This window comes from Colossoma macropomum, unplaced genomic scaffold (genome assembly GCF_904425465.1).
Source record: "Colossoma macropomum unplaced genomic scaffold, Colossoma_macropomum, whole genome shotgun sequence".
Classification (NCBI taxonomy): Eukaryota; Metazoa; Chordata; class Actinopteri; order Characiformes; family Serrasalmidae; genus Colossoma; species Colossoma macropomum.
In genome coordinates this window covers 978,678-995,000 of record NW_023494784.1, presented here as the reverse complement: position 1 = coordinate 995,000, position 16,323 = coordinate 978,678, and the positions used below count along the sequence as shown (strand labels likewise).

The following is a 16,323-nucleotide window of genomic DNA, read 5'->3' as shown; positions in this document are numbered from 1 at the left end:
CTGCACCATTTAATGTGGAACGCGACAGTTCGAATGAGAAGCTGCCGAATGAGAAACTGACTTCAGTTCTCGGGCGTCTTGATGCTCCTCATGAACAGAGAGGATGAGTGTGTCTGACGTCTGATCTGCTGATCAGACTGTTTGATCGCGTCTGTGCTGACGGCGCAGAAACAGCGTCTATAATCGCTGTTCCTCATTTTCATCACCATTAAAACGACTAATACATGTTAGACTGTGACTCTTTATGCCTGAAGGTGCCATTTGTGGGTGAAAATGATCTGATCGAGTTTGTAGCTCCATCACCCCCAAAAGCTCCTGGTCTCTAGAACCGCTGTGGACTGCAGTTCTGCTTGAGCTTTTAAACATTTGGGAACCCTTTAGAACAGTCAGAACAGGTTCTGTGGTGTTTCTCCTCATCATAACTGCTGGGAATGAAAATTAAATGTTCACGATAAGCAGCTGTTCATTTTTCGTCCTTATGTTGTTTATTTGTTATTTGTTTGTCTCTCTCTCTCTCTCTCTCTCTCTCTCTCTCGCTCACTCACTCTCTCGCTCTCTCACTCTCTCTCTCTCTCTCTCTCTCTCTCTCTCTCTCTCAGGCTCGTCAGTCTCTGGTGTCTCTCTCCTCTGCTCACACTCTGCTGAAGAGAGAGGCTGCAGATGTTAGAGATGCTCTGGAGAAGATGTCCTCCTTAAATGAAGCTCTGGTTCTAGATAAGAGAGAGCTCAACACCCGCATACTGCAGGTTTGATCTTGCGATCTTCTGTCATCCATATAAAGATCCAGTAAAATCTCTTCAACAGAAAGTGTTGCGTTTCTATTTCTGTTCAGTACTGAAAACTATTTAAACTATAAAAACTAATACTGAAGGAGAAGCTGCTGAAAAGTCCTGCCATGGTAATAAAAAGGCCACGCCCCTTTTCTCTCCAAAGACACTGTGAAGAAGATGAGTGTTGAAGATAAATATACCCAGTTTATCAACTCAGAGCTGCTTTACGATACACTAAAGCTTTAAAGGGAGTTTAATCAGCACACTGTGAAGTAACAGTGAAGATCAGACGTCTGATGTGTCTGTCTGTCTGTGTTTGTGTCTGATGTGTCTGTATTTGTGTCTGTGTCTGTATTTGTCTGTGTTCCAGCTGGAGGAGGAGGCGTCTGAAGCTCAGATCCAGCTACAGACGTTGGGGTCGGAGGTGGCGGCACTGCAGAGGGAGCTGAAGGCCGTTACCACGGAAACGGCAGAGTTAAGGTCAGACACCTGTCTGCAGTCCAAAGCTGATCATGAACACCTGAAAAACAGTACAATACAGAGTTTCTTAGCCGTCAGTGGGCTGTGAAGCGCCCTCTGGTGGTCCGCAGGCCTGTGCTCAGGGGGGTCCAGTAGTTCGTAGTGGACCAGTAACGGCATATTAAGTCATAAAAATATGAGTGAAATTATTAACATAATAACAAGAAGTTCACAAATAATAAAAATACAGACATTAACAGAGACGTGCACATAAACATCGAATGAGGCTAATCATCAAAAATCAGACAATCACGTTACACACACAAGGAATCAGTGCTGCTGAGTCACACGTATGACAGACACACTGAACAGACCAGACAAACACAGACTGATAACAAGGATTAAACTCAAATAACAGACAGAATAATGCAGAGTCAGCGTGAAAGGAGCTGAAGAGACGTGTGGGTTTCTGAGCATGTGCAGAGCTGAATGTCTGTATGTATGCAAGTCTGATATAATCTAAAAATGATTATTTCTGAACTGTCGCTTAAACGTGTGTGTGTGTGTGTCTGTCTGTGTGTGTCTGTCTGTGTGTGTGTGTGTGTGTCTGTGTGTGTGTGTGTGTGTGTCTGTGTGTGTGTGTCTGTGTGTGTGTGTGTGTGTGTGTGTGTGTGTGTGTGTGTCTGTGTGTGTGTGTGTGTGTGTGTGTGTGTCTGTGTGTGTGTGTATGTGTGTTTCAGGGCTGGCAGGGAGGCGGAGCTGGACGTCCTTCAGCAGCTCCGAGACAGAGAGAGAGAACTGCAGAGAGACATTGAGACTCTGAGAGAGGAGAGAGAGAGAGAGACCTCCGCTCTGACTGAGGAGAGAGAGAGGAATGATCAGGTACAGAGGAGGCAGGGTGTTTGGGGGGCGGGGGGGGTGCTGTGTTTAGGGACTGACTGACATGAAAACCGTCACTAATACTAATTTTACATTCGGTCATAAAGTAACGAGATTTCAATTATTTCATTCTTTATGCTTTATGTGTGTCTGTATGTATGTATGTATGTCAGAATCAGAATCAGGCTTTATTGGCCAGGTATGCTTACGCATACAAGGAATTTGGTTCTGGTTAGAGGAGCTCACAGTGCACAGTATCAGACATTTACATGTAATGAATAAAATAAAATAAATATAAAATATAACAAAATAAAATAAATAAAACATGCATTCCTACCATCACTCACTCAAACACACACACACACGTGTGTATACATACACACACATATATATATATATATATATGCTGCTGTCGGAAGAAAACCTCGTATGGTTTTGTACTTTTTTACAGAATTTAAAAAAAAATTCTAGCCAGCTAACCTTTACAATGTGCCATTTCATGATGAACGACCACCAGAAATGCTCCATTTAAGCATAAAGAATATTGTGACTAATTGTGATGTAATGTTTCACGATAATGGTAAATATTGTCCTATTGCCCTGTATGTACGTGTATTTGTGTGTGTGTGTGTGTGTGTGTGTGTGTGTGTGTGTGTGTGTGTGGGGTCAGCTGAGTGGTCAGTACAGGGCGGTGTGTGATGAGCTGTGTAAAGCTGAGGCGGAGCTGGGGCGAGCGGTGGAGCGAGAGAGGAGAGCACAGAGAGAGAGAGAGGAGGTGGAGAGAGAGAGAGATCAGCTGGAGGAGAGGGTGAGCGCTGTGGAGAGAGAGAAGGAGGAGATACAGCAGCACACAGAGGAGCTCAGGTACACCTACCTGTCTGTCTCTCGGTTTGTCTGTCTGTCTGTCTGTGTTATTCATATCTGGGAGACTCTGTAATACCTGCAAGCTCTTAAAGGGGAATTCCACCACTTTTTCAAAATTCCCCCATAACTCAGTGTGTGAGATGTAAACAGAGAGATTCAGAGTGGTTTGGTGTGAAATGGTTCAGATGTCTTTACAGTGGTGGTGATAGGAACCAGGGGTCGCCATGACTACAACACAGATATAGACATTTTATTTACTATCCAGAACCACCAGTGAACCTACACGAGTCTTCTGAGTTTATATGGAATGTTGATGATGGAAAATAGTGGAAAATCTGAAATAATAAGTTTTCTTTGGGGACTATTTTGCCTCACAGCGCCCTGCATGTATCCCTCCACCATGAATGGAGTTTAAGTTCTCCAAACTATCATAAAACAGTGTCTCAGTCATCAGGCAGTGAATTCATAACCATTTCATGTAGGAACTTTCTGTGAGGGAGCTTTTAGAGGTGGACGTCTGGTTCCTATCACCACCACTGTGAACAGTTCTTTTTGTGCCTCAGATCATCCAGCATTAATGGTGCAATTCACCGTTAGAAAGCTTGAAATCTCAGGATTCGATTCCCTCAAACCATTTTATCATCTGTTACTCACAGCAGTGACGATCGTCTCATTTGCATCATAAGCACTGAAAGATCAAACGCTAGCAGATCTGTGTGTCGTCACCTTCAGAGCCTCTACGCCACCACAGAAACACCATCATCCAGAACATCTTCCACTGACAGTCAGACACTCTATGATCCCCTCTTTCAATTGGATTGTGATTGGTTCCTCGGCGCCTCACAGTTGGAAAAATATGGCGCTTTGAAATCTGATTAATCTTTTTGAATCACCCTGTATTATATCCTTTCAAATGAGACCAGGTCAGGACTGTAGCCCAGAGTATGTGGGAACAGCGCTGCTTTGCTTTGCGTATGCCATTTCAGGCAAAAATGGGGCCACAGTTAACAGGTTAAATAATTAGCTAAATTGGGTGGAGTTCCCCTTTAAACAGGGGTGTCTGAATGGGGTGATGGGACACACGTCAAAACAACTAACAAAGAACTAGTTACTAAAACTGCTTAATAAGTTTTAAATTAAATGAACCTGAAAACAAAAGAAACAGATGTAAGTAAAGCTACCATAACTTGCTACGTTAAGAAGAGGAGAACAGCTAACCAACACTAAAGTCCCTCATCAACAGCTTTCCCACGTTCACACACTTAACAATGGCAGTGAAGTGAAGCAGAGCGGAGTGGAGAGTACCGCATACATGCGCTCAATAATCCAATCTTAATCGGATTTCTGCAGTTATCTGATTATTCAAATAGTCATGTAAACACCATACTCCGATCTAGAAATCCGATTAAGAAATCTGATAAAGAGGTTTCTCAGTGCAGGTAAACTCTCACTCTGATTTCTATCGGATTTCTCAGTCTGCGCGAGATCAGACAGCGGATCTCGCGAGACGCAGCAAAACACTGTTGGAGTGGAGCTGAAACCAAACACGAAATAAATGATTTAAATATTCTTCATCTTCAGATGATTCCAGTTCATATTTTCAGGTGAAGCCGTGTGATGTTTAAAAATAGCTGCTTTGAGAAAGTTTGAGTTTTACATTACAGTTGTTGTCATTGTTGTTGCTAATGTTGTTAATAATGCTGTTGATGTTGAAGCTGATGTTAATATTGTTGTTAATGATGTTGATGGTATTGTTAATATTGTTTATTATATTGTTGATGATGATGCTGGCGATGATGATGATGATGATGATGTCTGTAGGGATGTGAGGGCGAGTCTGCAGCAGCAGCTGGGTGCTCTTCAGGATGGTGTCTCCGTTGTGGAGGTTCAGCGCTCACAGCTCCAGCTGCAGGTCCACACGCTGCTGCAGGCCAAAGACGTTCTTCAGGGTGAGAACCCACCCTTTAAAGCCAGAACATCCCCCCCAGGTTCCCTTCTTATTCCAGATGCAGTCAGTCAGCCAGGATGTGTTTGGAGTCTGAAGATTGCTTCTGTAGTTTTAGCACTGCAGCTACGAGGCTAACGTGGCTAACGAGTAATGGAAGCTTATACTTACCAATTAGCGGTTAGTCAACATTGTCTATTGTCCGGTACAACTGACCATAACATTTCACAGTTTGGCCCGAGGCGCCAGAATCTAACTGCTGCACCATTTAAGGTGGAGTGGAAATTTAGAGGAAGAATCAAAATCCACTGACACATTTGAGTCCAGTGTGAGATGATGTAGGCAGTGAGCACCATGCTAATTGGTGTATGTAAGCTTCCATTACTTATTAGCTACATTAGCCTTGTAGCTGCAGTGCTAAAGCTAAAGAAGCAAACTTCGGGACACCGAACACGTCTCGGCTGATGAACTGGGAAAACTGCAGGGAAAACTGGGAAAATGATGGGAAAACTTTGTTTGCTGATCTATTGCTTTAATTACTCCAGTGCTTCAGTGGGTGTGCCGTGATTAAGTGATGTTCTCTGATGTGTGTAGGTGAGGTTGAGTGCGTTCGGGCGGAGCTGGAGCGAGAGTCAGCGCTGAGGGAGGAGGAGAGAGAGCGAGCAAGGGAGGAGAGGAGGAGGAGTGAGACAGAGAGGGAGGAGAGCGAGGCGGAGGTGAAGAAGCTGCAGAGAGAAGCTGAACAGTTCAGGATGAAGGAGGCCGAGCAGGAGAGAGAGAGGGAGACGTGGCAGAGGGAGAGAGAGGAGCTGAGCGCCGAGCTGGGGCTGAAGGACGGAGAGATGGAGGCCCTGAAGAACAGGATGGAGGGATTGATGAAGGAAAACAAAGAGCTGTCTGAGCTGATGGACAAAAAGACGACAGAGACGGAGCAACTACAGATCAGACACGGCTCGGAGCAGAGAGCGGCCGAGACAAGGCAGCAGGAAGCGAGGGATGAGATGGAGAGATGGAGGGAGAGAGTGGAGGAGGTCCAGAGAGAGAACCAGAGGCTCCTAGAACGAGTGGAGCAAGAGAGCGAAAACCTGAAAACGAGTGAAATGGAGAAGGCTGAGATGGCTGATCTTCTCAGAGAGAGGGAAGGAGAGATAGAAAAGAAAGAGAAGGAGTTGGATGAGTACATGAACACTGTCGAACTGCAGAATGGAATGATAGAAAGAGTGAAAGCTCAGCTGAAAGAGAGAGAAAAAGAGAGAGAGATGCTAGAGAGACGAGTGGCCGCTCTGGAGGAGCTGAAGGTGGCAGAGAAAGAAGAAAGACGGAGTGAGATGGAAATAAACAAAAGAGAGCTGAGAGAGAAGGACACAGAGCTGGAGGAGCTGAAAGAACGAGTGGAAGAAGTGATGAAGGAGAAGAAACGCGTCTCCAGGCTTCTGGAGGAACGAGAGGAGCAGACGGAGAACCTGCAGAAGAACTGGACGAGACAAAAGGAAGATTTGGAACTCGCGGCCAGAGAAGCGAGGGATGAGAACCGGAGGCTCCTAGAACGAGTGGAGCAAGAGAGCGAAAACCTGAAAACGAGTGAAATGGAGAAGGCTGAGATGGCTGATCTCCTCAGAGAGAGGGAAGGAGAGATAGAAAAGAAAGAGAAGGAGATAGACGAGTACATAAACACAGTGAAACTGCAGAATGGAGTGATAGAAAGAGTGAGAGCTCAGCTGAAAGATAGAGAGAAAGAGAGAGAGATGCTGGAGAGAAGAGTGGCCACTCTGGAGGAGCTGAAGGAGGAAGAACGGTGGAAAGAAAGGGAGACGAAAGAGAGAGAGCTGAGAGAGAAGGACACAGAGCTGGAGGAGCTGAAAGAACGAGTGGAAGAAGTGATGAAGGAGAAAAAACGCGTCTCCAGGCTTCTGGAGGAGCGAGAGGAGCAGACGGAGAACCTGCAGAAGAACTGGACGAGAGAAAAGGAAGATCTGGAACTTGTGGCCAGAGAAGCGAGGGATGAGATGGAGAGATGGAAGCAGAGAGTGGAGGAGGTCCAGGGAGAGAACCGGAGGCTCCTAGAACGAGTGGAGCGAGAGAGTGAAAACCTGAAAACAAGCAAAATGGAGAAAGCAGAGATGGCTGATCTTCTCAAAGAGAAGGAAGAAGAGATAGAAAAGAAAGATAAAGAGTTAGATGAGTACATGAGCACAGTGAAACTGCAGAATGGAGTGATAGAAAGAGTGAGAGCTCAGGTGAAGGATGGAGAGAAAGAGAGAGAGATGCTGGAGAGACGATTGGCCGCTCTGGAGGAGCTGAAGGAGACAGAGGAAGAAGAAAGACGGAGAGAGAGGGAGACGAAAGAGAGAGAGCTGAGAGAGAAGGACACAGAGCTGGAGGAGCTGAAAGAACGAGTGGAAGTAGTGATGAAGGAGAAGAAACGCGTCTCCAGGCTTCTGGAGGAACGAGAGGAGCAGACGGAGAACCTGCAGAAGAACTGGACGAGAGAAAAGGAAGATCTGGAACTCGCAGCCAGAGAAGCGAGGGATGAGAACCGGAGGCTCCTAGAACGAGTGGAGCAAGAGAGCGAAAACGTGAAAACGAGTGAAATGGAGAAGGCTGAGATGGCTGATCTCCTCAGAGAGAGGGAAGGAGAGATAGAAAAGAAAGAGAAGGAGATAGACGAGTACATGAGCACAGTGAAACTGCAGAATGGAGTGATAGAAAGAGTGAGAGCTCAGCTGAAAGATGGAGAGAAAGAGAGAGAGATGCTGGAGAGAAGAGTGGCCACTCTGGAGGAGCTGAAGGAGGAAGAACGGCGGAAAGAGAGGGAGACGAAAGAGAGAGAGCTGAGAGAGAAGGACACAGAGCTGGAGGAGCTGAAAGAACGAGTGGAAGAAGTGATGAAGGAGAAGAAACGCGTCTCCAGGCTGCTGGAGGAACGAGAGGAGCAGACGGAGAACCTGCAGAAGAACTGGACGAGAGAAAAGGAAGATCTGGAACTCACGGCCAGAGAAGCGAGGGATGAGATGGAGCGGTGGAAGAGGAGAGCAGGTGAGATGGAGAGAGAGAAGGAGGGAGCGAACCGAATGCTGCTGGAGAGAGTGGAGAGAGAGAGGGATGAGCTCAGAGCGGTGGAAGGAGAAAGGGATGAGCTGACGAAGCTTCTGGGCGAGAGAGAGGAGGAGGTAGAGAAGAAAGAGGAGAAGAATGAAGAGCTGCGGTCTACAGTCCGGTCATTAGAGGGAGAGATGGAGGGATTAGAGAGGGACGTGAAGGAGAAGGCGAGATTAGAAGAAAGAGTGATGGTGTTGGAGGAGGAAAACACACGGTTGAAGGAGAGAGAGAAAGAGAGGATTACAGAGTGGAGCAGGATGGAGGAAGACCAGAAAGAAGGAGACAACAGAATGAAAAGAGAGGTAAAGAGGAGGGATGGAGAGATAGAGGAGCTCAGGAGCAGGATGGATGGAATAATGGAGGAGAAGAACAAGGCAGTGGATAGACTGCGCGCTGAATTAGAGGAATTTAGGATGAGGATCAAGGAGAAAGAGGAGAAATGGAAGAAGCTGGTGGAGAAGATGGATGAGGAGACGATGAGAGTGGAGGAGAGGAGGAAAAGAGGGGATGTGGAGAGGAAGGAGAGAGAGGAAAAGCTGAAAGGAGAGATTAAACTGAAGGAGGAGAAGCTGAAGGAGATGAAGGTGAGGATTTTGGAGCTGGAGCGAGAGAACGAAGAAACAAAAAGAAAAGTGAAAGAAGGAGAAGAAGAGCTCCACAAACAGAGCAGAGCTGTGAGAGAGAGGGATAAGGAGACACTCCGACTGAAAGAAACGATGGAGAGAAAAGAGAAGGAAGAGAAGGAGAAGATGCAGAAGAAGCAGGACGAGGCGAAGAATCTGATGGAGAAACTTCAGGAGAACCTGAGGAATGCAGAGTCTGAGCTGGAGAACGAGAGAACTCTGCGCAGAGAGAAGGAAAAAGAGCTCTCAGGCTGTAAACACAGACTCCACCTCGAGAAGACCAGAGGAGATGGAGGAGAAGATAAAGTGCGAGAGGTGGAGGAGAAGAGCGAGAGGCTGATGGAGGAAGTGGAAGCGCTGAGAGAAGAACTGGACCAACGTTCTAGAGAGTTAGCGAGACAGTCGCGCCTGCTGAGGGAGAGCGACGGAGAACTCAGGAGGCTGAAAATGAGAGTGGAGGACGGAGAAGAAGAGAAGGAACGAGTGAAGACGTCTCTGAGCCAGATGGACGGAGAGGTGAAGCAGCTGGAGGTTCAGCTGAGAGAACGGAGAGCGCAAGAAAAGAATGTGAGGTCTAGACTAGAGGAACTTCAGCGAGAACATGACCACCTGGAGGAGGAAGTAAAGAGGAAAGAGCGAGAGATCGGCGCTCTGAGGGAGGAGAACCTGAGAGAGAAGGAGAGGATGGGTTCGTGTCTGAAACAGAAAGAGGAGGAGGTGAAGGAGGCTAGGGAGAAGAAGGAGGAGATGGCCAAAAAGGTGGAAACCCTGAGGCAGGAGGTGACGTCGCTGTCTGAGAACCAGCAGGTGGAGAAAGTGAGGGTGAAGGAGCGAGAAGAGGAGAATAAGAAGATAAGAGAAGGTCTGAAGGCTGGACTGCAGGAGATGGTCATTCTGAAGGAGCTCCTGGAGGAGAGCCACCGCGAAGGAGAACGTCTGAGGAACGTTCTGAAGGAGAAGAAGGAAGAACTGATGAGAGGAAGAGAGGAGGACTCAAGGGCAGCTCGTCAGGAGGCAGAAGATCTAAAGCTCAGGTGAGACGAGGAAGAGAATCTCATAATTCACATATTTTCAGCCTCTGGGTGATTTTTGATGTTATCTAAATGTTCTTGGTTCTATAGAGCTACACAAGTTGGTTTGGTTCAGATTGATAAAGGTTCCCTAGTAGAACCTTTTCAGTTCCTGTCACGCCACCCTCTAACAAAATAAACCCTAAACCATCAAATTTATTTCTAATGTACACATTTAAAAAAGGTGGTTCTTCAAAGGTCAATCAAAGAACCATCTGCATGCTTAAATGGTTCTTTGCCTGGTGAAATTGTTCTTCAGATTGATGGAGAACAAGCTGTATATAGTTCTATATTGCACCAAAAACGGTTCTGCTACTGTTAGCTTGACATTGATCATTTATAATAATAGCAGAACGCTTTTTGCGCCATATAGAACCATATACAACACGTTCTCCATCAATCTGAAGAACTATTTCACCATGCAGAGAACCCTTTAAGCAAGAAAAACAATATCTACCATGAACACTCAAAGAACCCTTTGCATGATTAAGTGGTTCTTTGCATCAAGAAAGTGTTCTTCAGATTGATGGAGGATGTGCTGTAGATGGAACCTTTTTGAAAAGAGTTCTATATAGCACCCAAAAGCGTTCTTCTATCATATACAATAATAGGCAATGTAACAATAGAAGAACCCTTTTGAGTGCTATATAGAACCCTTTTCAAAAAGGTTCTACATAGAACTGTCTTCAGCACATTCCTAAGAACCCTTTCATGATGCAAAGAACCACTTAATCATGCAAAGTGTTCTTTGATGATTCATGGTTCTTTATAGAACTATTTTCTTTACTGAAGAACCCTTGAAGAACCATCTTTAAGAGTGTAGGTTTAATCTGCAGTTTTCAAATATGACCAATTCTGGATATTTACTTTGCATCATAAAATTATTTTTCAGATTGATCAAAACTTTTTTTGAAGAGGGTTCTGTATAACACCAAAGAGGGTTCTGCTATTGTTGTAATTATGAAAGAACCATTTTTTAAGCTATAAAGAACCCTTTTCAAAAACACATTCTCCATCAATCTGAGAAACCATTTCACCATGCAAAGAAGCACTTAATCATACGAAGGGTTCTTTGAGTGTTCATGGTTCTATATGGAACCATTTTCTTTACTGAAGAACCCTTGAAGAACCATCTTTTTAAGTGTGCCTTACCCTCCTCCCTCACCCTCAGGGTTCACAGCCTGGAGAAGGAGAATCAGGACCTTCGGGAGAAGCTGCAGCTGCGAGAGTCTGAACTGAAGGAGGAGAAGAAGAACAGTGGAGAACAACAGAGGAGGAACTTTGAAGAACATCTGAACTATTTAGAGTCAATATTAAAGCAGAAAGATGGCGAGTCAGTCAGAGAACGAGGCAGAATAAACAAACTGGAGGAACGGAGGATCGATCTGAGCCAGGCGGTGGAGGAGAAGACCAGAGATGTGGAGGAGCTGAGGATCAGAGGGGAGGAGAGGAACCAGCAGCTGAGAGACCTGGAGGAGAAGATGGAGCTGCTGAAGAAGGAGGAGAAGGAAAGGCAGAGTGATCTGGAGGAGAAGGAGAGAGGAGTTAAACTCCTCAGTGAGGAGGTGAGAGAGAGGGAGAAGGAGGTAGAAGAGATGAAGGAGAAGAGAACAGAGGAGAACGAGGGGACGAGTGAAGCGCCGGAGGAACAGGGAGCAGAGGAACCGGCCCTGCAGGGTGAGGACTGGGAGCGGGTGGAGAACCGGCTGAGAGACAGAGAGTTAGAGGTGTTTTCTCTGAGAGAGAGAGTGGAGGAGCTCGGAAGAGACAGGGAGAGGATGAGGAGCGCTCTGGAGAACACGGAGGAGAAACTGATTGAGTATAAGGAGAGATTACAGCAGGTGGAGAAGGAGAAACACGGCAGGACGCAGAGCGAGGTGAGGACGCGTTAACATCAGGTCCCTTATTCTATTTTCTTTTTTTCAAATTAAGAAAATAATCAATCAGGATTATCTGCATCATTTTAGTAGATAATGTGGGTTAATTCTATTTGTTTTAAGTTAATTTTAATTTGTTTTGTACAATTTTATTATATATTTTATTATTTTTTGAAGTCGTGTATCAGTGAGGGGTAATCAGTGCTGTGTGTGTGTGTTAGGTCTGTGAGGAGGAGAGTGTGGAGAGAGTCACAGCCCTGCAGAGAGCCGTCGCTCAGCTGGAGCTCCAGCAGAGGGCGCTGCAGCAGAGAAACGGCCGTCAGGAGCAGCGCATAGAGAGGCTGAAGACTGAGAGACAGCAGCTCCGCCTCACTCTGCAGCAGGTACACCGCCTTCCTGCACACCTGACCTCACTGCAGTCCAGCTCAGATATCAGTACAATTACAGTCACAAAGCAGCTTTACAGAATAAACAGGTCCCCATGAGCATCGCCAAGAAAAACGTCCTCAGGTCCTCACCAGACAAACGATAACACAACAATCTCTAACAATGATGACTGTTAGAGCCGATCGGAGAAACACTGAGAAACAGATCAGTGAGAGTCAGTCAGTGTTCCAGTGAGAACCAGTCCCTGCTGTTAGAGAACCACAGAGAACCATGAAGGTCAGAGACTGTTAGAGCCTGTAATGATGATGTGTTAGTGTGGATAAGAGCAGAGCTCAGTGTGCAGTGAGGCAGGAGAAGCAGTGACTGTGGTTAAACCTGGCAGAGTGTTTTACTACTTTACTGTAGAGTAACAGCGAGAGTTCAGCTCTCAGAGGAGGACAGATGTGTTACATCAGTGCATGGTGAGTGTTTGATGGACAGTGTTTGATGGACAGTGTTTGATGGTGAGTGTTTGATGGACAGTGTTTGATGGTGAGTGTTTGATGTGTTTGATGATGTGTTTAATGAGTGATGGTGAGTGATTGTGAGTGTTGGTCAGTGTTTGATTGTGAGTGTTTAATGATGAGTGTATAAGTGTTTGATCAGTGTTTGATGACTGATGATGACCGAGTGTTTGATGGTCAGTGTTTAATAAGTGATGATGAGTGTTTGATGAAGAGTGTTTGATAGTGAGTGCTTGAATGCTTGAAGAGTGCTTGATGAGTGTGTAATTATCAGTGTTTGGTCAGTGTGTAATGATCAGTGTTTGATGGTCAGTGGTTCGTGGTCTGTCTGATGGTCAGTAATCAATGATGAGTGTTTGATGGTCAGTGTTTGATGAGTGTTTGATGGTCAGTGTGTGATGGTAAGTGTTTGATGGCTAGTATGTGATGGTCAGTGTTTGAGTGATGAGTGTTTGATGGTCAGTGTTTGATGAGTGTTTGATGGTCAGTGTTTGATGATGAGTGTTTGATGGTCAGTGTTTGATGAGTGATGATGAGTGTTTGATGGTCAGTGTTTGATGATGAGTGTTTGATGGTCAGTGTTTGATGATGAGTGTTTGATGGTCAGTGTTTGATGAGTGATGATGAGTGTTTGATGGTCAGTGTTTGATGATGAGTGTTTGATGGTCAGTGTGTGGTGATCATTGTTTGATGGTGAGTGTGTGGTGGTCAGTATTTAGTGATCAGTGTTCAGTGTGTTTGGTTTCCATCAGGTGGAGCTGGAGAGGAACAAACTGAAACGGCAGCTCTCTCAGTGCGACTCTGGAACCCAGGTATGAACTCGCTTCACTGCAGAACATGTTCTGTGTCCATGAAGCTTATTATAGTGCTAGAATCAACACAACCCGAGCTCCACTGAGTTTACTTTACAATCCAGCTGAGAAAGCTTTACATATTAAACAGGTTTTAACTAATTAGTCTGATGTTCCTTGTCCTGAATTCCAGCCACAATGTCATTGTGGTGTTTGAGGCACCTCATGATTCCAGCTCTGAGTGTTGAGACATGATTCTAAAACAGTTCTTCAGCCTATGTAACAGTTTTTTTCCTCGTATCTTCACATGGAGCGTTAGCTTATGGGTCTGAGTGTAGAACACAGCACTTCGCATGTATTTCTTTTGTTTCATAATAATCTTCTAAAAAAACTACAGCTTAAAAAAGGAAACTACATTTTTAAATCTGTATCTTCAGGTCAGATTGTTTACAGTCCAGCCTGTGTTTTCCTATTGTTACAATCTTGACATAACAATAGTAGAACCCTTTTTGGTGCTATATAGAACCATCCACAGCACATTCTCCATCAATCTGAAGAACCATTTCAACTTGCAGAGACCATTTAAGCATGCAAAGGGTTCTTTGAGTGTTCATGGTTCTATATAGAGCCACTGTCTTTACTAAAGAACCCTTGAAGTACCATCTTTAAGAGTTTAAGAGTGAAGCGTTTTAAATTCAGAGCTGTGTCTGTTGATTTGGAGACGATCACTGTTTTATTACTGAACTATGATAATGACACTATCAGTGTTTGATGATGTTAATAAAGACAATCATTTTATTTCATTCATTTTAATTTATTTCAATTATTTAGTTTTATTTTAAAAGTCAGATATACTAAGAACACCTGAGTGAATGTAGAACTCTGCTGAACTGGCCTTAATTAAACAATAAAACCGTAACTATTTGCTTATTAAAAACGTTGCTTTTGCTGATTTGTGAGGTGGCTTGTTGCTAATGGCCTGTTAAGACCTGTTTGAGGGGAAGGCCGTAACAGACAATGAGAGTGGGCTCTCTCCCCGGACCTGCTGCCAGACCAGACACTGGATACCACTTAAACAGAAAACTGCAGGTTTATTTACCTTAAAGGCTCAACAGCAAGTTGGGATTGTGAGTTCAGGGATGAGCCTGAGACACAATAACAAACAAAACAGCTAAAGGGTTTAAAATAGGAGAGAAGGTGTCTAAAACGAAAGTCACTCGTCTCCTAGTTTCCCAAATTCACAGTCCAGTAAAGCGTCACGAATTTAACATTCAAAGCAAAGTGAAGCAGAGTGGAGTGGAGAGTGCTGCACTGGACAGGTGTTCTTCCAGGTCAGGTCAGAGGTGAGAGAGCCCTGAACGTAGCTTGGTGACCTCTTGTGTGCAGCAGGGCGCCCTGCGTGGCCAATCACAGACCTACACATAAAGAAACACACAAGAGAGAAAACACACAAAATGGCCACAGACACACACACAGAGAAGTTACTCTGACCGAGGATTGTAACATGGCCACCTGCTCATGTTCTGACCTGTCCGAGTCAGACTGTGTTTACTCCTGTCGAGCGGAGACTCTGCTGTGGAGTTCGAGCGTCAGCTGATTTGCTGAGTCGATGTTTGTGGTGGTTCTCTCTGCAGGACGGGATCATCTTGACTGAAGCTGATGAGCTGAACAGGCTGAGAGAACAGGCCAGTGACCAGACACAGCAGGTGAGGAGATAACAGAGAAAACAGGCTATTAGTTAAAGGGGAATTCCACCAATTTTTTCCAAAATTCCCCCATGATAACTGATAATGATAATTATAACTGGTTAAGACTCTGTTTACGTCTTCACCAGTTAATTATGTAGAACTTTTGAAAAATTAGTGGAATTCCACTTTAACTTGTACTCATGGATCACACACTATTTAATTAGTATCTCAAGATAATGACATTGATTTAGAATCTCAATAATATTTTTAAAGATTTTTCAAAAATATTTAAATTTCATTACATTTAATGAAAATAAGTAATAGATAATTATTATTAGATAAAAAGTTATTATTTTTACATAGTCAACATTTTGAGAAAATAAGTAATGATTTGAAGATATTAAGTCAGGTTCTTGATTGAATTTCCCGTTCCACCTTGATTGGAGGTGAGTAGTAGTTTTTTGAGCTGCTACTTTTGTTCTTCTGCTGAAGTCTTTTGTACAGGTGCTCTAACGTTCTCTGTAGTCGTTATCTGACCGGGGTTTAGGATGTTCTGGACGGCCGTGAGGACAGTGATTCTGTCTCTGTGAACCTGCAGGTTGAACATCTGCGTCTGCTGCTGGCGCTGGATCATCAGGAGCGCGCAGAGTTTATTGACCGCTCGGTGAGGAACAGTGAGAGCCTGCAGTCTCTGAGAGAGGACCTGAGCCGGTCTCTCGCTGTCGTGTCTCAGCAGCTCGTTCCACCGGTTCTGCAGTCTGAAACTGAGAGACTGGACCGCAGTATCAAAGAGGAGGAGCACCGTCTTTCTCTCAGCCAGAACTAAAGAGAGAAAATGACCCTCAACATTTTGCACTGAGAGTGACGTAGCCATTGGTTCCTGATTGTAGCAGCTCCAGATGGAGTCTCAAAGCTTCAGTGTTCATTATATGTATATAAGACAGAAGAATGTTTCTCCATAACTTACATACTGTATTACCCAAAGACAAATCTGTGTATTTATTTTTTTATATTTATATTTATTTTTAATATGTGAAACTATGATGCTGCTCATTTATTTCTGTATTTACACCATTACTGAAAGGTAAAGTGACCACGGAATAAAAGTGTCAGCTGATTATATCTGTATTATATTGTACTGTACTATATTATATATATCTGTATTTATTCCGGTGCTGAATTGTGACTTAAACACCTAGGCCTTTATATAATACATATCAAAACTTGGTCAAAAATGAGGAAAAACAATTCTAATGATAATGCTAAATTGTGCTAGCACCCTTATAGGATTCTAGCATGTTAGCACTAAGGTAACAGCAGTGCACAAGAACATTTTTTTGGCCATTCTATGTTAAATACAGACGTTCT

The 16,323-nt window shown here is 44.5% G+C and overlaps 1 protein-coding gene across 3 annotated transcripts in view; it reads left to right on the top strand.

Annotated features, from left to right (window-relative positions):
* The window catches only part of si:dkey-230p4.1 (trichohyalin), a 31,243-nt gene extending 15,160 nt beyond the window's left edge, over positions 1 to 16,083 (top strand). For 2 of the 3 annotated variants that reach the window (XM_036575352.1, XM_036575365.1), the window contains 11 exons: positions 600 to 746; positions 1,141 to 1,250; positions 1,970 to 2,111; positions 2,779 to 2,972; positions 4,794 to 4,921; positions 5,512 to 9,673; positions 10,881 to 11,586; positions 11,808 to 11,969; positions 13,229 to 13,288; positions 14,902 to 14,973; positions 15,554 to 16,083. In XM_036575352.1, the coding sequence (XP_036431245.1) occupies positions 600 to 746; positions 1,141 to 1,250; positions 1,970 to 2,111; positions 2,779 to 2,972; positions 4,794 to 4,921; positions 5,512 to 9,673; positions 10,881 to 11,586; positions 11,808 to 11,969; positions 13,229 to 13,288; positions 14,902 to 14,973; positions 15,554 to 15,781 (6,111 nt within the window). In that variant the 3' untranslated portion in view covers positions 15,782 to 16,083. The remainder of the gene's footprint in view (positions 1 to 599; positions 747 to 1,140; positions 1,251 to 1,969; positions 2,112 to 2,778; positions 2,973 to 4,793; positions 4,922 to 5,511; positions 9,674 to 10,880; positions 11,587 to 11,807; positions 11,970 to 13,228; positions 13,289 to 14,901; positions 14,974 to 15,553) is intronic. The other variant, XM_036575360.1, reaches the window with a different exon arrangement.
* Positions 16,084 to 16,323: the final 240 nt, after the last annotated feature.